The following is a 22,550-nucleotide window of genomic DNA, read 5'->3' as shown; positions in this document are numbered from 1 at the left end:
AGACTGGGAAATCGTTTTGCTTAACACCTATGCTCTGTCCACCAGAGAAAGCAGGATCTCCCAGTGGCCACGCATTTTAATTCCCATTCTGACATGTCTATCCACGGCCTCTTCTACTGTAGATGAAGCCACACTCAGGTTGAACAACACCTTATATTCCGTCTGGGTAGCCTCCAACCTGATGGCATGAACATTGACTTCTCTAACTTCTGCTAATGCCCCACCTCCCCCTCGTACCCCATCCGTTATTTATTTATATACACACATTCTTTCTCTCACTCTCCTTTTTCTCCCTCTGTCTATACCCCTTGCCCATCCTCTGGGTTTTCCTCCCCCTCCCTCTTTTCCTTCTCCCTGGGCCTCCTGTCCTATGATCCTCTCATATCCCTTTTGCCAATCACCTGTCCAGCTCTTGGCTCCATCCCTCCCCCTCCTGTCTTCTCCTATCATTTTGGATCTCCCCCTCCCCTTCCCACTTTCAAATCTCTTACTAGCTCTTCCTTCAGTTAGTCCTGACGAAGGGTCTCGGCCTGGGTCTCTCTTCCTAGAGATGCTGCCTGGCCTGCTGCGTTCACCAGCAACTTTGATGATGGAATGGCCATGCATATTTGATGGGCCGAATAACTTGATTCTGCTCTGATATCTTGTGGTTTTATGGGTGGAGGGGCAGAACTGTGGGAGGGTTCCAGAGTGGGATGGACAGTACTGAGGGAGAAGTGCAAAATGGGGGTCAGTACTGAAGGAGGGTTGCGGAGTGCGAGGAGTGTGGAGTGGGAGGGGCTGTGCAGAGCTCATTACTAATAGCACGCTTCCACTTCAGGAACTCGAACCAGAAATGAACAAGTCCTTCAAGGACAAGATTGTTATCCGGAAATCCGATGTGAGAGAATATGAAGCTGAACTGAAGAGGGAACTTGCAGAATGGATTAAAATTGGACGAACAAAGGAGGTAGGCATGTCCAAGTGGCATTATGCATTAAAATACCTGGTTTTCACTACAGCAGGTTAGGTTTTTGCTCTTTCTTACACCTTTTTCACCCTTCACCACAGCACATTCTTTTCTCTGTCATCTGGTGAGTTTCTCTTTCAATGCATTCCTTCATCAACCATTCCAATGCTAATCATTTCCAGAATTCATTGATCTCAGTTTGGGAAGGTTGAACAGGTTAGAACTTTATTCCTTGGAGTGAAGAAAAATGGGGGGAGAATTGATGGAGGTATGCAAAAAGATGAGGGGTATAGATAGGGTAAATGCAAGCTGGCTTTTTCCAGTAAGGTTGGTTGGGTCAGACTAGACCTAGGGTTCAGGGTGAAAGGTGAATTGTTTAAGGGGAACATGAGGGGATTCTTTTTTCACTCAGGGTGGTGAGAGTGTGGAATGAGATACCAGCGGAAGTGGTGGATATGGGCTTGATTTTATCATGTCAGACAAATTTGGACAATTACATGGTTAGGAGGGGCGTGGGGGGTTATGGTCCAAGTGCAGGTCAATGGGACTAAGCAGGTTAAGAGTTTGGTCCAGACTAGATGGGCTGAAGGGCCTATTTCTGTTCTTGCAATGTTCTATGACACTAGTCTTCAACACACAAGTGCATTTATCCATATGCGCGGAGCAAGGATGATATCAGAGTAGTATGATTAAACATTTTTACTGAGTCACGTTAGTAATGGTATACGCTAGTCAACAGTGTGGGAGCGATGGGCAAAGCTGGCCAAGATAAAACACATGCACACTTGAAAACCCGCGCACAAAACAGAGAGCCCTCTGCGTGCAGGAGACCCAGCCCATTCACTGCGCGGACAATCGGACGCATTCGCACTCGCCACATTCTTGCAATCACTCTGATGCGGTACACACCTCATGGCCCTTTGTTCTGGGCTCGCCTTCAAACGGACACACTTTGCACATGTCAGTCCCATGAAACTCCTCTCATGATGCTAAAGAACTCTTGTCACCTTTGTACTCTGAGGAAAGAGAATCCCAATTTGTTTGACTTTCCAATCAATAAAATCTTGTCACTGATCTTAACAACAACAGCAGGTTCTATAACAAGAGAACGGGCAAACATAATTGTTTTCTGTGCAGTGGTGAATCTGAAGGGAGATATGACAGATGTTGATTAGATTATGAGAGACATTGATAGAGTTGGGTGGTGGGGTGGACATATGTCTCTACCAAAGGAGGTGTAAGGTGCTCCTTCCCTCCACTGGCCTGCAGGTCACCCTTGGGCAAGGTGTAGGACCTGCTTAGCCCCCAATCAGGGTCACATGAAGCCATGGGAGCAGCCGGCGGATGGTCGTATGAACAGCTGGTGCACATCACAAGTCGTGGTTATGCGACCACTGACACTAGGCAGACTATCTCTGAAGGGTATTGACAATTGCTGGAGTCACCCATCTTGTGAAGACACTGCCCAGAAGAAGGCAATGGCAAACCACTTCTGTAGAAAGAATGCCAAGAACAATCATGGTGATGGAAGGACCGGGATTACCCACGCCATATGACACTGCCCATAACGAATGAATGATATATAGAGTAGACAGACAATATCTTTTTCCCAGGGTATGCATTTAAGGTAAGAGTGGGTAATTTTAAAGGACATGTAAGGGGCAAGTTTCATGCACAGAGAGTTGTGGGTGCCTGGAATGCAATGCCTGGGGTAGTGGTACAGGCAGATATATTAGGGACTTTTAAGAGACTTTACGATAGGCACATGATGGGAAGTAAATGGAAAGATATGGATATTCTGTAGGCAGAAGGGATTAGTTTAGGCAGCCACTTGATTGCTAATTTAATTGGCTTGGCAGCTGTGTACATACATCTATTGATGCTTCTGGACACATCTTCAGTGACGTTCCTGGAATCATCGGGTGTTTCGGGTCTTTCAACATCATACAACCTCCTCCAGGTGACCCAGCCGGAGCTGATCAGACCCCAGCTTGTGTCCAGATGGCTAGCTACTTATGACTCCATGGCTCTCCTTTTTTGAGGTACAGTCATCCTGAGGCCCTCTCTGCCGCATCGGTGGTACTGCGGATGGCTCTCCTCTTCCTCTCTCCCTCGATGCCTAGAATGCTGAAGGCTCTAACTAAAGAATGGACTACGAATCCCCTACAACCAACCTCCACTGGAAGACACCTCGCTCTCCATCCAGCCTGCTGACAGTTGCTGACCAGTCCTGCATACTTGGAGAGCTTCCTTTCAAAGGCCTCCTCCAAGCGATCTTCCTATGGGACTGTCAGCTCCAGCAGCACCACTTGCTTAGTAGACTCAGACACTAGGACAATGTCTGGTTGCAGGGTGGTGGCTGCGATATGGTTGGGGAACTTCAGCTGCCCTTTGAGGTCCACCAGCAGCTGCCAGTCCCTTACAGCGGTCAGAATGCCTGCACTGTGGGCCAAAAGGCCTGTTCCAGTGCCGTACTGTTGGATATTCCATGTAACAACCTCTGGAACCAGAATCAGAATCAAAATCAAGTTTGTTATCACTGATATACGTTATGAACTATGTCGTTTTTTGGCAGCAGTACAGTGCAAGACATAAAAATTACTATAAGTTACAAAATAAATATTTAATGCAAAAAACAAATAGCAAAGTCATGTTTATGGATTCATAGACCATTCAGAAATCTGATGGTGGAGAGGAAGAAGCTATTCTTAAAAATTTGAGTGTGGGCCTTCAGGCTCCTGTACCTCCTCAGCAATGGTAGTAATGCAAAGAGGGCATTTCCCAGATGGTGAGGGTTCTTAATGAATGATACCAGTTTCTTGAGGTACCACCTCTTGAAGACGTCCTTGATGTTGGGGAGGGTTGTGGCTGTGACTGAGCTGGCTGAGTCGACAGCCCTCTGCAGCCTCTTTCGATTCTTTGCATTGGTGCCTCCATACCAGGCGTGTGATGCAACCAGTCAGAACACTTTCCACCATGGAACATCTGTAGAACAGTGTAGATCAGTTTTACGTTGCCAGAAGATAGTCTTGCTTCTGGCACCCAAAGCATGGTCGGTATCCCAGACTTGCCTGATCGAGTGTAACTCCAACAACCAAGGATCTCAACCCAATCCATCAACCATAATCTTGTAAGGAGTTTGTACATTCTCTCAGTGACTGCAAGGGTATCCTCCTGGTGCTCTGGTTTCCTCCCACTGTCCAAAGATGTATCGGTTTGTAGGTTAACTAGTCATTGTAATTTGTCCTGTGATTAAATCGGGGGACTGCTGGGCAGCGCGGTTTGAAGGGCTGGAAGGGCCTATTAGAACATAGAATAGTACAGCACAGTACAGGCCCTTCGGCCCACAATGTTGTGTGGTTGTGCCTCAAACCCTGCCTCCCATATAACCCCCTACCTTAAATTCTTCCATATATCTGTCTAGTAATCTCTTAAATTTCACTAGTGTATCTGCCTCCACCACTGACTCTGGCAGTGCATTCCACGCACCAACCACTCTCTGAGTAAAAAACCTTCCTCTAATATCCCCCTTGAACTTCCCACCCCTTACCTTAAAGCCATGTCCTCTTGTATTGAGCAATGGTGCCCTGGGGAAGAGGTGCTGGCTATCCACTCTATCTATTCCTCTTAATATCTTGTATAACTCTATCATGTCTCCTCTCATCCTCCTTCTCTCCAAAGAGTAAAGCCCTAGCTCCTTTAATCTCTGATCATAATGCATACTCTCTAAACCAGGCAGCATCCTGGTAAATCTCCTCTGTACCCTTTCCAATGCTTCCACATCCTTCCTATAGTGAGGCGACCAGAACTGGACACAGTACTCCAAGTGTGGCCTAACCAGAGTTTTATAGAGCTGCATCATTACATCGCAACTCTTAAACTCTATCCCTCGACTTAATGAAAGCTAACACCCCATAAGCTTTATTAACTACCCTATCTACCTGTGAGGCAACTTTCAGGGATCTGTGGACATGTACCCCCAGATCCCTCTGCTCCTCCACACTACCAAGTATCCTACTGTTTACTTTGTACTCTGCCTTGAAGTTTGTCCCTCCAAGCTGTATCTCAATAAATAAACAAATTAAATAAACCTTCCCTCCAACAGCAGAACACAGATTAAAGTTTAGTTTTATTTGTCACATCTACATCAAAACATCAAAAAATAGAGTAAAATGTGGCCCTTGCATCGGGAATGTAGTGGGGAAGCCCACAAGCATCTCCAGGTTTCCGGTGCCAACATAGCATGCCCACAATTCACTAGCCCTAACCTGTGCATCTTTGGACTGTGAGAGCTTGCAGAGGAAACCCACATGGTCATGGGGAGAATGTACAAACTCCTTGCGACCAGCGGTGAGAATCAAACCTTAATTGGTGATCACTGCTACTGTAAAGTGTTTGAGCTAACTGCTATGCTACCCTGCACCACAGTGGCTACAGTGTGTGTTATTTACAAAATACACTGCAGTTAGTCACCTCCGACAGCGTCTCCCAAATTCATGGCCTCTACCATCAAGAGGGATTAGGACAGTAGGTGAACACCACCACCTGCAGTTTTCCCTTCATCCTGATGAAAAGACTGAAAGATATTGTTAGTCCTTCAAGTTTTTGGGTATGAGACTGGAACTCCCTCCTCAACAACACTGTGAGAGGACCTCCAACAGAGGGACCAATGCGGAGTAGGAAGGCGGTTCACATTCTCAAAGGCAGCTGGAGCTGCTCAGTAAATATCAACCACAGCCATATTTCAAGAATAAATATACAATAACAGGGCACTCGACAAGGATTCAGAATTATCCAGTAGGGACATGAACTGACACTGGGGGGGGGGGGCATATAACCATATAACAACTACAGCACGGAAACAGGCTATCTCGGCCCTTCTTGTCCGTGCTGAACGCTGACTCTCACCTAGTCCCACCGACCTGCACTCAGCCCATAACCCTCCATTCCTTTCCTGTGTATATACCTATCCAATTTTTTTTTAAACGACAAAATCGAACCTGCCTCTACCACTTCTACTGGAAGCTCGTTCCACACAGCTACCACTCTCTGAGTAAAGGAGTTCCCCCTCATGTTACCCCTAATCTTTTGCCCCTTAACTCTCAACTCATGTCCTCTTGTTTGAATCTCCCCTACTCTCATTGGAAAAAGCCTATTCACGTCAACTCTATCTATCCCCCTCATAATTTTAAATACCTCTATCAAGTCCCCCCTCAACCTTCTATGCTCCAAAGAATAAAGACCTAACTTGTTCAACCTTTCTCTGTAACTTAGATGCTGAAACCCAGGTAACATTCTAGTAAATCTCCTCTGTCCTCTCCCTATTTTGTTGACATCTTTCCTATAATTCGTTGACCAGGACTGTACACAATACTCCAAATTTGGCCTCACCAATGCCTTGTACAATTTCAACATTACATCCCAACTCCTATACTCAAAATCAATGCTCTGATTTATAAAGGCCAGCATACCAAAAGCTTTCTTCACCACCCTATCCACATGAGATTTCACTTTCAGGGAACTATGCACCATTATTCCTAGATCACTTTGTTCTACTGCATCCTTTAGTGCCCTACCATTTACCATGTATGTCCTATTTCAATTAGTCCTACCAAAATGTAGTACCTCACACTTATCAGCATTAAACTCCATCTGCCATCTTTCAGCCCTCTCTTCTAACTGGCCTAAATCTCTCTGCAAGCTTTGAAAACCTACTTCATTATCCACAACGCCACCTATCTTAGTATCATCTGCATACCTATTAATAAAATTTACCACCCCATCATCCAGATCATTAATGTATATGACAAATGACATTGGACCCAGTACAGATCCCTGAGGCACACCACTAGTCGCCAGTCTCCAACCTGACAGTTATCCACCACTACTCTCTGGCATCTCCCATCCAGCCACTGTTGAATCTATTTTACTACTTCAATATTAATACCTAACGACTGAATCTTCCTAACTAACTTTCCATGTGGAACCTTGTCAAATCCTTACTGAAGTCCATATAGACAACATCCACTGCTTTACCCTCATCAATTTTCCTAGTAACCTCTTCAAAAAATTCAATAAGGTTTGTCAAACATGACCTTCCACGCACAAATCCATGTTGACTGTTCCTAAGCAGACCCTGTCTATCCAGATAATTATATATACCATCTCTAAGGATACTTTCCATTAATTTACCCACCACTGACGTCAAACTTACAGGCAATACGCCAATCTTCCGGCACCATCCCCATTTCTAATGACATTTGAAATATTTCTGTCAGAGCCCCTGCTATTTCTACACTAACTTCCCTCAAGGTCCTAGGAAATATCCTGTCAGGACCTGGAGACTTATCCACTTTTATATTCCTTAAAAGCGCCAGTACTTCCTCTTCTTTAATCATCATAGTTTCCATAACTACCTTACTTGTTTCCCTTACCTTACACAATTCAATATCCTTCTCTTTAGTGAACACCAAAGAAAAGAAATTGTTCAAAATCTCCCCCATCTCTTTTGGCTCCGCACATAGCTGTGCATTCTGATTCTCTAAGGGACCAATTTTATCCCTCACTATCCTTTTGCTATTAATATAACTGTAGAAACCCTTTGGATTTATTTTCACCTTACTTGCCAAAGCAATCTCATATCTTCCTTTAGCTTTTCTAATTTCTTTCTTAAGATTCTTTTTATATTCTTTATATTCCTCATTTACTCCAAGCTGCCTATATTTATTATAGATGTCTCTCTTTTTCCGAACCAAGTTTCTAATATCCCTGAAAACCATGGCTCTCTCAAACTTTTACCCTTTCCTTTCAACCTAACAGGAATATAAAGATCTTGTACTCTCAAAATTTCACCTTTCAATGACCTCCATTTCTCTATTACATCCTTCCCATAAAACAAATTGTCCCAATCCACTCCTTCTAAATCCTTTCGTATCTCCTCAAAGTTAGCCTTTTTCCAATCAAAAACCTCAACCCTGGGTCCAGTCCTATCCTTCTCCATAATTAAATTGAAACTAAGTACTGAAGAAAATTATGAAGGGGGTAGATAGAGTTGATGTGGATAGGCTTTTTCCATTGAGAGTGGGGGAGATTCAAACAAGAAGACATGAGTTGAGAGTTAAAGGGCAAAAGTTTAGGGGTAACATGAGGGGGAACTTCTTTACTCAGAGAGTGGTAGCTGTGTGGAATGAGCTTCCAGCAGAAGTGGTTGAGGCAGGTTCGATGTTCTCATTTAAAGTTAAATTGGACAGCTATATGGACAGGAAAAGAACGGAGGGTTATGGGCTGAGTGCAGGTCGGTGGGACTAGGTGACAGTAAGAGTTCAACACGGACTAGAAGGGCCCAGATGGCCTGTTTCCATGCTGTAATTGATATATGGTTATAAGATGTGCCAGATTCCCGGAGGGTCAGACATCACAGAGGCCACTGTAATTTGCAGGACAACTGGGACTCTGCCTACACTTCCAGCTGCCTCGGGAATGCAGCCGGCATAATCAAAGACCCTTCCCACCTTGGTCATTCTTACATCCCCCTCTTCCATCAGAGAGAAAATACAAATGCTCGAGAACATGTGCCAACAGGCTTAAGGACAATTTCTATCCCATTGGTGTAAGACGTTTAAAGAAGCATTTCATACAGTAAAGGTGAACTCTTGATCTGCCGGTCTACCTTGTTGTGTACCTTGCACTTCCTTTGTCAAGCTGAACAGCACTTTCTGTACAACTGAATCTCTACACTCAGTGGCCACTTTGTTAGGTACACCTGTACATCTGCTCATTAATGCAAATATCTGATCAGCCAGTCACGTAGCAGCATCTCAATACATAAAAGCATGTAGGCATGTTCAAGACCAAGTTGTTCAGACCAAACATCAGAATGGGGAAGAAATGTGATCTAAGTGACTTTGACTGGAATAATTGTTGGTGCCAGACGGGGTGATTTGAGTATCTCAGAAACAGCTGAACTCCTAGGATTTTCATTCACAACAGTCTCTAGAGTTTACAGAGAATGGTGCAAGACGCAAAAACAAATCAAGAGAATGGCAAAACTCCTTGTTAATGAGAAAGTTTAGAGGAGGATCGTCAGACCAGTTCAAACTGACAGGAGGGCGACAGTAGCTCAGATAACCACGTGTTTCAATAGTGTTGTGTAGAAAAGCATCTCTGAATGCACAACAAATTGAAAGTTGAAGTGGATTAGGCAGCAGAAGACCATAAATGTACAGTCAGTGTCCATTTGGTTAGATTATAGGAGGTACCTGCTGTAATAAAGTGGCCACTGAGTATAGGTCTCTGGCAGATCCCACCCCCCCAAAAAAAAAACAACAAATAAATGGATAAACACAAAAGTGTTTGCTTTGTTGGTCCTCCTCTAATATATTGCCACACAGTTGACTGGACAGAATATTTTTCGGCTTTCTATCACCTAAGAGCCTCATTAACCGAGAAGCCCTGTGCAGTTTGTGAGAGAAGGGAATGATACAAGGAGTAAAGTGAAAGTTGCTATTTATGCACGTCAGGAGACCAGAGAAAGTGGTAAACAAATCACTATCATTTCATAGTGTCAGGTGCTGGAGGTGCCTATTGGCCGCCAAGTGTATGTTATGCATTCTAGTTTCTTACTAGCTCAATGTGCTTTTTAACAAAATCGTTTCACACTGTATCTTGGTATGTAACAATAATAAACCAATAAACTGGGAAGGATAATCACAAGAGATCCTGACGATGCTGAAAGTGGTCTGAGGAACTCAGCAGGTCAGGCAGCATCTATGGAGAGGAATAAACAGTTGATGTTTCAGGCCAAGGCCCTACATCAGGAGACTTTGTAAAGGTTATGATCACCAGTAATATATTTGTACCTTCTTTAGCCACAGGTGAGCTGCTGAAAGACCGGCAGTAGCTTATTTTGTGACTTTACTTAAGAGTGTCTGGAAGGACAAGCCAGGTAAACACAGGCTTGTGAGCCTGACATCTGAGGTGAGAACGACACTGTAGAAGATTCTGAGACACAGGATCTACCAGCATTTGGATAGGCAACGACAGGTTAGGAAGAGACAACATGGTTTTGTGTGTGAGAAAATGTGTCTCACAAATTTGGGTTTTTCGAGAGAGAGAGAGAGATTAGTTTTATTTGTCATACACATCAAAACTTCAGTCAGGCCACACTTGGAATATTGTGAGTAGTTCTGGACCGCTTATCTAAGAAAGAATGTGCTAGCACTGGAGAGGGCCCAGGGGAGCTTCTCGAAAATTATCTTGGGAATGAAAGGGTTAACATATGAGGTGTGTTTGATGAAACTGGGCCTGTCCTTATAGAATTTTAGAAGAATGATGAAGGGAATCTCATTGAAACTTATCAAATATTGAAGGGACAAGACAGAGAGGATATGGAGAGGATGGTTTCTACAGTGGAGGAGTCTAAGGCCACAGGGCACAGCCTCAGGATAGAAAGATGTTCCTTTGGAACAGAGATGAGGAGGAATTTCATTAGCCAGATGGTGGTGAATCTATGGAATTCATTGGCACAGATGGCTGTGGAGGCCAAGTCATTGGGTATATTTAAGTGAAGGTTGATAGGTTCTTAGTTAATCAGGTTGTCAAAGGTCACAGGGAGAAGGCAGGAGAATGGGGTTGAGAAGGATTTTAAATCAGCCATGAAGGAATGGCAGAGTAGATTCGATGTACCAAGTGGCTTAATTCAGTTCTTATGTCGTCTGGTCTTATGGTCACTGTTGTAAATTGGTGTGATTTGAGTTACGTTTTCCTTCCTGTCAGCTTCAACCAATCTGACCACTCTCCTTGACCCACCTCGTTAACAAAGTGTTTTCACTCAAAGCACTGCTGCTCACTGGATGCTTTTCTTCTTGTGTGTTACATAGAAACATAGAAACATAGAAAATAGGTGCAGGAGTAGGCCATTCGGCCCTTCGAGCCTGCACCGCCATTTATTATGATCATGGCTGATCATCCAACTCAGAACACCGCCCCAGCCTTCCCTCCATACCCCCTGACCCCTGTAGCCACAAGGGCCATATCTAACTCCCTCTTAAATATAGCCAATGAACTGGCCTCAACTGTTTCCTGTGGCAGAGAATTCCACAGATTCACCACTCTCTGTGTGAAGAAGTTTTTCCTAATCTCGGTCCTAAAAGGCTTCCCCTCTATCCTCAAACTGTGACCCCTCGTTCTGGACTTCCCCAACATCGGGAACAATCTTCCTGCATCTAGCCTGTCCAATCCCTTTAGGATCTTATACGTTTCAATCAGATCCCCCCTCAATCTTCTAAATTCCAACGAGTACAAGCCCAGTTCATCCATTCTTTCTTCATATGAAAGTCCTGCCATCCCAGGAATCAATCTGGTGAACCTTCTCTGTACTCCCTCTATGGCAAGGATGTCTTTCCTCAGATTAGGGGACCAAAACTGCACACAATACTCCAGGTGCGGTCTCACCAAGGCCTTGTACAACTGCAGTAGTACCTCCCTGCTCCTGTACTCAAATCCTCTCGCTATAAATGCCAGCATACCATTCGCCTTTTTCACCGCCTGCTGTACCTGCATGCCCACTTTCAATGACTGGTGTATAATGACACCCAGGTCACGTTGCACCTCCCCTTTTCCTAATCGGCCACCATTCAGATAATAATCTGTTTCCTATTTCTGCCACCAAAGTGGATAACTTCACATTTATCCACATTAAATTGCATCTGCCATGAATTTGCCCACTCACCCAACCTATCCAAGTCACCCTGCATCCTCTTAGCATCCTCCTCACAGCTAACACTGCCACCCAGCTTCGTGTCATCCGCAAACTTGGAGATGCTGCATTTAATTCCCTCATCCAAGTTATTAATATATATTGTAAACAACTGGGGTCCCAGCACTGAGCCTTGCGGTACCCCACTAGTCACCGCCTGCCATTCTGAACAGGTCCCGTTTATTCCCACTCTTTGCTTCCTGTCTGCTAACCAACTCTCCACCCACACCAATACCTTACCCCCAATACCGTGTGCTTTAAGTTTGCACACTAATCTCCTGTGTGGGACCTTGTCAAAAGCCTTCTGAAAATCCAAATATACCACATCCACTGGTTCTCCCCTATCCACTCTACTAGTTACATCCTCAAAAAATTCTATGAGATTCGTCAGACATGATCTTCCTTTCAGAAATCCATGCTGACTTTGTCCGATCATTTCACCACTTTCCAAATGTGCTGTTATCACATCCTTGATAACTGACTCCAGCAGTTTCCCCACCACCGACGTTAGGCTAACCGCTCTATAATTCCCCGGTTTCTCTCTCCCTCCTTTTTTAAAAAGTGGAGTTACATTAGCCACCCTCCAATCCTCAGGAACTAGTCCAGAATCTAACGAGTTTTGAAAAATTATCACTAATGCATCCACTATTTCTTGGGCTACTTCCTTAAGCACCCTGGGATGCAGACCATCTGGCCCTGGGGATTTATCTGCCTTCAATCCCTTCAATTTACCTAACACCACTTCCCTACTAACATGTATTTCGCTCAGTTCCTCCATCTCACTGGACCCTCTGTCCCCTACTATTTCTGGAAGATTATTTATGTCCTCCTTAATGAAGACAGAGCCAAAGTAATTATTCAATTGATCTGCCATGTCCTTGCTCCCCATAATCAACTCACCTGTTTCTGCCTGCAGGGGACCTACATTTGTCTTTACCAGTCTTTTCCTTTTTACATATCTATAAAAGCTTTTACAGTCCGTTTTTATGTTGCCTGCCAGTTTTCTCTCATAATCTTTTTTCCCCTTCCTAATTAAGCCTTTTGTCCTCCTCTGCTGAACTCTGAATTTCTCCCAGTCCTCAGGTGAGCCACTTTCTCTGGCTAATTTGTATGCTGCTTCTTTGGAATTGATACTATCCCTAATTTCTCTTGTCAGCCACGGGTGCACTACCTTCCTTGATTTATTCTTTTGCCAAACTGGGATGAACATTTGTTGCAGTTCATCCATGCAACATTTAAATGCTTGTCATTGCATATCCACCGTCAATCCTTTAAGTGTCATTTGCCAGTCTATCTTAGCTAATTCACGTCTCATACCTTCAAAGTTACCCCTCTTTAAGTTCAGAACCTTTGTTTCTGAATTAACTATGTCACTCTCCATCTTAATGAAGAATTCCACCATATTATGGTCACTCTTACCCAAGGGGCCTCTCACGACAAGATTGCTAATTAACCCTTCCTCATTGCTCAAAACCCAGTCCAGAATAGCCTGCTCTCTAGTCGGTTCCTCGACATGTTGGTTCAAAAAACCGTCCCGCATACATTCCAAGAAATCCTCTTCCTCAGCACCTTTACCAATTTGGTTCACCCAATCTACATGTAGATTGAAGTCACCCATTATAACTGCTGTTCCTTTATTGCACACATTTCTAATTTCCTGTTTAATACCATCTCCGACCTCACTACTACTGTTAGGTGGCCTGTACACAACTCCCACCAGCGTCTTCTGCCCCTTAGTGTTACGCAGCTCTACCCATATCGATTCCACATCTTCCCGGCTTATGTCCTTCCTTTCTATTGCGTTAATCTCTTCTTTAACCAGCAACACCACCCCACCTCCCCTTCCTTCATGTCTATCCCTCCTGAATATTGAATATCCCTGAACATTGAGCTCCCATCCTTGGTCACCCTGGAGCCATGTCTCTGTGATCCCAACTATATCATAATCATTAATAACAATCTGCACTTTCAATTCATCCACCTTATTACGAATGCTCCTTGCATTGACACACAAAGCCTTCAGGCACTCTTTTACAACTCTCTTAGCCCTTATACAATTATGCTGAAAAGTGGCCCTTTTTAATGCTTGCCCTGGATTTGTCGGCCTGCCACTTTTACTTTTCTCCATAGTACTTTTTGTTTCTACCCTCACTTTACACCCCTCTGCCTCTCTGCACTGGTTCCCATCCCCCTGTAGTGAACTAACCTCCTCACGCCTAGCCTCTTTAATTTGATTCCCACCCCCCAACCATTCTAGTTTAAAGTCACCTCAGTAGCCCCCGCTAATCTCCCTGCCAGGATATTGGTCGCCCTAGGATTCAAGTGCAACCCGTCCTTTTTGTACAGGTCACGCCTGCGCCAAAAGAGGTCCCAATGATCCAAAAACTTGAATCCCTGCCCCCTGCTCCAATCCCTCAGCCACGCATTTATCCTCCACCTCATTGCATTCCTACTCTCACTGTCGCGTGGCACAGGCCGTAATCCCGAGATTACTACCTTTGCGGTCCTTTTTCTCAACTCCCTTCCTAGCTCCCTATATTCTCCTTTCAGGACCTCATCCCTTTTCCTACCTATGTCATTGGTACCTATATGTACCACGACCTCTGGCTCCTCACCCTCCCACTTCAGGATATCTTGGACACGATCTGTTTGCATCATCCCCTTTAAACTCTCGAAACTGTTGTATCTTGAAATCCCAGGCACTCAGCAGTTTCTCAGATACTCAAACCACCACATTTGGCACCAACAATCACTCCCCAGTCAAAGACACTTAGATCACATTTCATCCCCATTCTGATGTTTGGTCTGAATAACATCTGACTATCTTGACCATGTCTGCATGCTTTTAAGCATTGAGTTGCTGCCACTTGTTTGGCTGATTAGATACTTGCATTAACAGGCTGTTTCAGGTGTACCTAATAAGGTGGCTACTAAGTGTAGAATTGCCAAGATTGTAGACTTACATAGTGTTTCAAGATTAAATAATACTCTCCCACCGTGAGCCTCAAGAAGAGAAGCATCTGAAAGATCATTCCTCCATTTCCGAACATTTAGATAAGGGATAAGGCCAATTGATCATGGAAATTTAGGAAGTTAGAGAGCAGGTAAAGCATTGTATTTGGAATTGGTATTGATTTATGATTGAAACAGGTATCGAGAATGAACTGCCAGAGTAACTGGTAGATGCGGATTCGTTTTCAACATTTAGGAGATGTCTTGATCGGAGACATATGGAGGGCTATAGTCCAGGTGCAGGTCAATGGGACTAGGCAGATTAATAGTTAGGCATGGACTAGATGGGCCGAAGGGCCTGTTTCTGTGCTGTATACTCTTTATGACTTTATATAATGAAAAGCTTTTGTTTGTGCACCACCTGGGTAGACCATGCCATACATCGACATTCTACCAGACATAAAGGAAAACAGAATGCCCAAAATGGAGTAGAAGGTACAGGGAAAGTGCAGGTAAGTAAATAAAGGGCAAGGAGGTAGGTTAGTAGATCAATTCATCTTTAGCGAACGAGGTCCATTCAAGAGACCGATAACAGCACGGTAGCAGCTGTCCTTGAGTCTGGTGGTACATGTTTTCATTCTTTTGTGTCTATTGTCCAATAGGAGAGGGGAGAAGAGGAAGTGTCCAGGGAGGACAGTCAAGCAATCAGAACAATGAGTTGGACTAATATAAACAGGAGCACTCGGCAGAAACAACACTCAGTTGTGCACTGATGTTGTCACCTCAACTGGTGACAAACCTAACCTCCCGGCTTGGTGAACAACCCTACAAACAGTAGTGGCTTTTAGAAAGACACTTGAACTGCCAGGGAATGAAAGAATACGGGTCGTTAACAGACAGAGGAGATTTACATTAATTTAATTCAGCATCATGTTTGGCACAGACATTGTGCACCAAAGAAACAGTTCCTGTGCTGGGCTTTTTCCTCTGAAGTTGGGTGAGCCTACAACTAGAAGTTGTGGGTTAAAAGTGAAAGGTGAAAAGTTTAAGGGGAACATGAGGGGAAACTTCTTCACCCAGAGGGTCAAGAGGGTGTAAAATGAGCTGCCCGCACAAGTGGTGCAAGCGAGCTCGATTTCAACATTTCAGAGAAGTTTCGATAGGTACATAGATGGTAGGGATATGGAGGGCTATGGTCCCGGCACAGGTCAATGGAAATAGGCAGTTTAAATGTTTGACATGGACTAGATGGGCTGAAGGGCCTGTTTCTGTGCTGTATTTTTCTATGAGTCTGCTGTTCTGTGATCTGTGTTTGATATTATTGCAGAGTTGGATTATGATGTAGAATTGTTTCTTTTCTAGTATTTTCCTTGCATTTTAACTTCCCTATGTTTGCTTATAATTTTTATATAATCACCTATATACGTGAAATGGTTCAGTAAATTTTCTAGTAAGCTGCAGTATAGCTGAATCTGCATTTTTCTAGAGGTTTCTCAGTTTTTCTGGAGCAGGTGTCAGGCTATTTAATAGGCTAATTGCTATCACTGGAATGTTGTTTATCTCTAGCCCGAGTATGAGGCAACCACAGCTTCTTTTTCTTTGTCCACCTTACCTAGTTCATTTTTTGTTCCTGTAATGCAGCCATAACCACCAAGCTTATGTCCCATTCTTGACTTCCAAACAAGCTCCAGATCTCTTTCAAAAGATTCAACAGCTGTAATATCAATTCTGAATTTTCACAGCTTAAGGATGTGCTGTTGATGCTGGATCCAAAGGTCAAAGGGATTTTCCAGATACAAAACTGTGATAACTTCCCTCGTTTGGTCGAAGCGCTTCAGAAACAGAATGGTTTGCCAGCTATATTCTTCATGTGAGTAGTTCTCGGCATGGACCGGTCTGTTTACAATAGAGCCATATACCACAGAAACAGTCCATTCAGCCCATCAGGTCAATGCTGACTATCAACTACCTTATTCACACAAATCCCATTTTATTCTAACCATATTTTTACTTTTATCTATGTGAGCAATTAACCTACTTACCTGTATGTAATTGGGATGTGGGAAGAAACCAGACAAAAGTACAAACTCCTTACAGACAGCAGCGGGAATTGAACGTGGGCCACTGGCACTGTAATAACATAAAAGAACCACAGTTTGAAAGCTGTTACAATGGATATCAACAGCATTTTGAGGAATCTTTACCTAATTAGGCAGTTCTTACTCAAACAAAACATCAAAAGCAAGCAAACATCAAAGCAGCAAATCTAGCCAGTTCAAAAGAAAGAATAAGATGTCTGCATTGTACCTGAAAGACAATGTTTTCAATGCTGGTGGGATCATGAAACATGCTGTTTCAGAAATGCATATCTGTTTTTCTTACCCACAGTAACAGAAAGGCCTAGATAGAGCAGATGTGGAGAGGGTATTTCCTATAGTGGGGGAGTCCAGGACCAGAGGGCACAGACTCAGAATAAGACCATAAGATCATGACATATCAAAGCAGAATTATGCCATTTGGCCCATTAAGTCTGCTCCACCATTCTGTCATAGTTGATCTATTATCCCTCTCAACTGCATTCTCCTGCCTTCTCCCTGTACCCTTTGATGCTCTTACTAATCAAGAATCTATCAACCTCTATCTTAAATACACCCAGTGACTTGGCCTCCATAGCCATCTGTGGCAATTAATTCCACAGATTCACCACTTTCTGGCTAAAGAAATTCCTCCTCATCTCCGTTCTAAATGAACATCCCTCAAACGTTCGAGGTCGGCCGAGGTGCGACGAGTGAAACGAATTAGTCAAAATATCAGCCAATATAATCGAGGTTTGCTGTAAGGGAGCGGCCTTGTCGAGGGAAGTGCCTTGTGAGAAAAGTGCGAGTCTTTGTCTCAAGTGTCTTCGGTGAGCAGGCTGAGGGAGGAGACTATGCCACAGTTGGAGAGGGTGAGAAGTGGTGAAGAAATGACAGGTCAACTGTTTCAGTGTGGTGCTTGCATGATGTGGGAGGTCAGGGATGTTGATGGTGCCTCTGGCTGCTACAAATTTGGAAAGTGTGTCCAGGTTCAGCTCCTGAAGGACCGTGTTGAGGCACTAGAGAAGCAACTGGATGATCTCAGGTTAATCTGGGAAACTGAGATGGACAGGACCTACAGCGACATCGTTACACCGAAGATACTGGAACAGAGAAAGGGGGGGGGGGCGACGATGAGGAAGGGATGGATGCTTGGAGTACAGGAGACCCTGGGGGATGTACCTCTTGAAAACAGGTTCACCCTCTTGGAAGCTGTCAGGACAGAAGACATTGCCAGTCCCAGAGGCCAACAGGTCTGCGAGTCAAAAATTGGTGCTGAAACAAAGTCGAGGAGACAGAGGTCAGGCAGAGCTGTGGTAGTAGGGGACTCCATAGTGAGAGGTACAGAAAGGGGTTTCTGCGGCAACAGGCGGGATTTAAGGATGGTGTGTTGCCTCCCTGGTGCCAGGATCCAGGACGTCACAGACCAATTGCAGGGCATCCTCAAGGGTGAAGGTGAACAGCCAGAAGTGGCGGTGCATGTCGGCACAAGTGACGTCAGGAGGAAGAGGGAAGAAATTCTGTAGCGTGACTTCAGAGAACTGGGAAGAAGGCTGAAAAGCAGGACCTCCAGGGTGGTTATCTCCAGTTTGCTTCTAGTTCCTTGTGCTGGTGGGGGCAGGAACAGGGAGATAGGGGATCTGAATGTGTGCCTGAGGAGATGGTGTGGGAGGCAGGGATTTAGATTCTTGGACCACTGGGATCTGTTTTGGGGTAAGGATGAATTGTACAGAAGGGATGGGTTGCATCTTAACAGACGGGGGACCAGCATTCTGGCAGGCAGGTTTGCTACTGTTACACGGGTGTGTTTAAACTAAGTAGTGGGGGGGGGGGGGGAGGGGACAAACTGGAAATATAAGGATGGAGTTAAAGGGAAAGAGAGAATAAGAAAAGTTAAGAAAAACAACAGAATTAAAGGGGCAGAAATCTCAGGAAGGGATCGGAGAGTATGGCCAAGTGCAATAGGAATTGATGTGAAAGGTGAGGGGAGTAAAAGTATTACTTTAAATGTATTAAAAGTATTATATATGAATGCCCACAGTATAAGAAATAAAGTGGATGAGCTTGAGGCTCAGTTGGAAATTGGCAAGTATGATGTTGTGGGAATAACAGAGATATGGCTGCAAGAGGACCAGGGCTGGGAAATGAATATTCAGGGGTATACATCCTATCGAAAGGACAGATGGGTTGGCAGAGGGGGTGGGGTGGTTCTGTTGGTGAGGAATGAAATTCAGTTACTTGTGAGGGGGGACATAGAATCAGGAGATGTAGAGTCAGTATAGATAGAACTGAGAAACTTTAAGGGCAAAAAGACCCTAATGGGAGTTATCTACAGACCCCCAAAAAGTAGCCTGGATAGAGGGTGCAAGTTAAATCAAGAGTTAAAATTGGCATGTCGCAAAGGTAATACTACGGTTATTATGGGGGATTTCAACATGCAGGTAGACTGGGAAAATCAGGTTGGTACTGGACCCCAAGAAAGGGAGTTTGTGGAATGCCTCAGAGCAGACCTTAGTGCCTACCAGGGAGAAGGCAATTCTGGATTTAGTGTTGTGTAATGAGCCAGATTTGATAAGGGAACTCGAGGTAAAGGAGCCATTAGGAGGTAGCGACCATAATATGATAAGTTTTAATCTACAATTTGAGAGGGAGAAGGGAAAATCGGAAATGTCAGTATTACAGTTGAACAAAGGAGACTAAGGACCCATGAGGGAGGAGCTGGCCAAAGTTGATTGGAAAGATATCTTAGCAGGGATGACAGTGGAATAACAATGGCAGGTATTTCTGGGAATAATACAGAAGGTGCAGGATCAGTTCATTTCAAAGAGGAAGAAAGATTCTAAGGGGAGTAAGGGGCGACCATGGGTGACAAGGGAAGTCAAGAACAGTCTAAAAATAAAAGAGAGGAAGTATAACATAGCAAGGATGAGCGGGAAGCCAGAGGATTGGGAGACTTTTAAGGAGCAACAGAAGATAACTAAAAAGGTAATACGGGGGGAAAAGATGAGGTACGACAGTAAGCTAGCCAAGAATATAAAGGAGGATAGTAAAAGCTTCTTTAGGTATGTGAAGAGGAAAAAATTAGTTAAGACCAAAGTTGGACCCTTGAAGACAGAAATGGGTGAAATTATTATGGGGAACAAGGAAATGGCAGGCGAGCTGAACAGGTACTTTGGATCTGTCTTTACTAGGGAAGACACAAACAATCTCCCAGATTTTCTCCCTCTGTCCCTCTGACTATACCCCTTGCTCATCCTCTGTTTCCCACCCCCCTGGTCTTTCTCCCCGGATCTCCTGTCCCATGATCCTCTCATATCCCCTTTGCCAATCACCTGTCCAACTCTTGGCTCCATCCCTCCCCCTCCTGTCTTCTCCTATCATTTTGGATCTCCCCCTCCCCCTCTCACTTTCAAATCTCTTACTAACTCTTCCTTCAGTTAGTCCTGACGAAGGGTCTCGGCCTGAAACGTCGACTGAAACTCTTCCAATAGATGCTGCCTGGCCTGCTGCGTTTACCAGCAACTTTGATGTGTGTTCCCAGATGTAATAGTAGCCAGAGGACCTAGAGTAACGGAGGAACTGAAGGAAATTCGCATTAGGCAGAAAATGGTGTTGGGTAAACTGATGGGAATGAAGGTTGATAAATCCCCAGGGCCTGATGGTCTGCATCCTAGGGTACTTAACGAGGTGGCTCTAGAAATCGTGGATGCATTGGTCATTTTCCAATGTTCTATAGATTCAGGATCAGTTCCTGCGGATTGAAGGGTAGCTAATGTTATCCCACTTTTTAAGAAAGGAGGGAGAGAGAAAACAGGCAATTATAGACCAGTTAGTCTGACATCAGTGGTGGGGAAGATGCTGGAGTCAATTATAAAAGATGAAATAGCGGCATATTTGGATAGCAGTAGCGGGATAGGTCCGAGTCAGCATGGGTTTACGAAGGGGAAATCACGCTTGACTAATCTTCTGGAATTTTTTGAGGATGTAACTATGAAAATGGACATGGGAAAGCCAGTGGATGTAGTGTACCTGGACTTTCAAAAAGCCTTTGATAAGGTCCCACATAGGAGGTTAGTGGGCAAAATTAGAGCACATGGTATTGGGGTTAGGGTACTGACATGGATAGAAAATTGGTTGGCAGACAGGAAACAAAGAGTAGGGATTAATGGGTCCTTTTCAGAATGGCAGGCAGTGACTAGTAGGGTACCACAAGGCTTGGGGATGGGACCGCAGCTATTTACAATATACATTAATGATTTAGATGAAGGGATTAAAAGTAACATTAGCAAATTTGCAGATGACACAAAGCTGGATGACAGTGTGAAATGTGAGGAGGATGTTATGAGAATGCAGGATGACCTGGACAGGTTGGGTGAGTGGGCAGATGCAGTTTAATGTGGATAAACGTGAGGTTATCCACTTTGGTGGCAAGAACAGGAAGGCAGATTACTATCTGAATGGTGTCAAGTTAGGAAAAGTGGAAGTACAACGAGATCTGGGTGTCCTTGTTCATCAGTCACTGAAAGTAAGCATGCAGGTACAGCAGCAGGCCGTGAAGAAAGCTAATGGCATGTTGGCCTTCTTAACAAGGGGAGTTGAGTATAGAAGCAAAGAGGTCCTTCTGCAGTTGTACAAGGCCCTGCTGAGACCCCACCTGGAGTATTGTGTGCATTTTTGGTCTCCAAATTTGAGGAAGGACATTCTTGCTATGGAGGGAGTGCAGCGTAGGTTCACCGGGTTAATTCCAGGGATGGCGGGAATATCATATGTTGCAAGATTGGAGCGACTGGGCTTGTATATACTGGAATTTAGAAGGATGAGAGGGGATCCGATTGAAACATATAAATGTGGTGGCCCGCACATGCGGGACTCGAACTGCCATCGGCAGCCACGGGCAGACATGCGGTAGCGTGTTTGGAACTACCCGCTTGGGCGGACCTTCTGGGGACAGTCTGATGTTACGTCCGCCCCGCGGGTTGCAGGGGCCCATGGGAGGGGAGATTTAAGTGCGCGATTTTGAATCAGTAAAGGCATTCTGAGTTCAGCTCTCTCTGCCTCCGTGTGCTTCTTTAGTAGTGTGTTTGCACGCGACTACATAAGATTATTAATGGATTGGACACGCGAGAGGCAGGAAACATGTTCCCTATGTTGGGGGAGTCCAGAACCAGAGGCCACAGTTTAAGAATAAGGGGTAGGCCATTTAGAACGGAGTTGAGGAAAAACTTTTTCACACAGAGAGTTGTGGATCTGCGGAATGCTCTGCCTCAGAAGGCAGTGGAGGTCAATTCTCTGGATTCTTTCAAGAAAGAGTTAGATAGAGCTCTTAAAGATAGTGGAGTCAAGGGATATAGGGAGAAGGCAGGAACGGCGTACTGATTGTGGATGATCAGCCATGATCACAGTGAATGGCGGTGCTGGCTCGAAGGACCGAATGGCCTACTCCTGCACCTATTGTCTATTGTCTATTTTGAGACTATGTCCTCTGGTCTTAGACCCCCCCACCATAGGAAATATCCTCTCTACATCCACTCTATCAAGGCATTTTAACATTCAATAGGCTTGAATGAGGTCTATCCTCATTCTTCTGAATTCCAGTGATTACAATAGTGGGGTGTCCATTTAGCACAGAGATGGGCAGAGCTTTCTTTAGCCAGAGAGTAGTGAATCTGTGGAATGGATTGCCACAGATGGCTATGGAAACCAAGTCACTGGGTATACTTAAAGCAGAGGAGAGGCTGTACTTGATCTGGTATTGGGAAATGAACCTGGTCAGGTGTCAGATCTCTCAGTGGGAGAGTATTTTGGAGATAGTGGTCAC

The 22,550-nt window shown here is 44.5% G+C and overlaps 1 protein-coding gene across 3 annotated transcripts in view; it reads left to right on the top strand.

Annotated features, from left to right (window-relative positions):
• The window catches only part of LOC140197548 (probable ATP-dependent RNA helicase DDX60), a 171,740-nt gene that overhangs the window by 82,816 nt on the left and 66,374 nt on the right, over positions 1 to 22,550 (top strand). For all 3 annotated transcript variants that reach the window (XM_072257624.1, XM_072257623.1, XM_072257622.1), the window contains 2 exons: positions 821 to 949; positions 16,400 to 16,527. In XM_072257624.1, coding sequence (XP_072113725.1) covers positions 821 to 949; positions 16,400 to 16,527 — 257 coding nt within the window. The remainder of the gene's footprint in view (positions 1 to 820; positions 950 to 16,399; positions 16,528 to 22,550) is intronic.

The sequence above is a fragment of the Mobula birostris genome, chromosome 5 (genome assembly GCF_030028105.1).
Source record: "Mobula birostris isolate sMobBir1 chromosome 5, sMobBir1.hap1, whole genome shotgun sequence".
In the NCBI taxonomy this organism is placed as follows: domain Eukaryota; kingdom Metazoa; phylum Chordata; class Chondrichthyes; order Myliobatiformes; family Myliobatidae; genus Mobula; species Mobula birostris.
The sequence above is the reverse complement of the archived record's forward strand: the minus strand, read 5'-3'. Positions and strand labels throughout refer to the sequence as shown.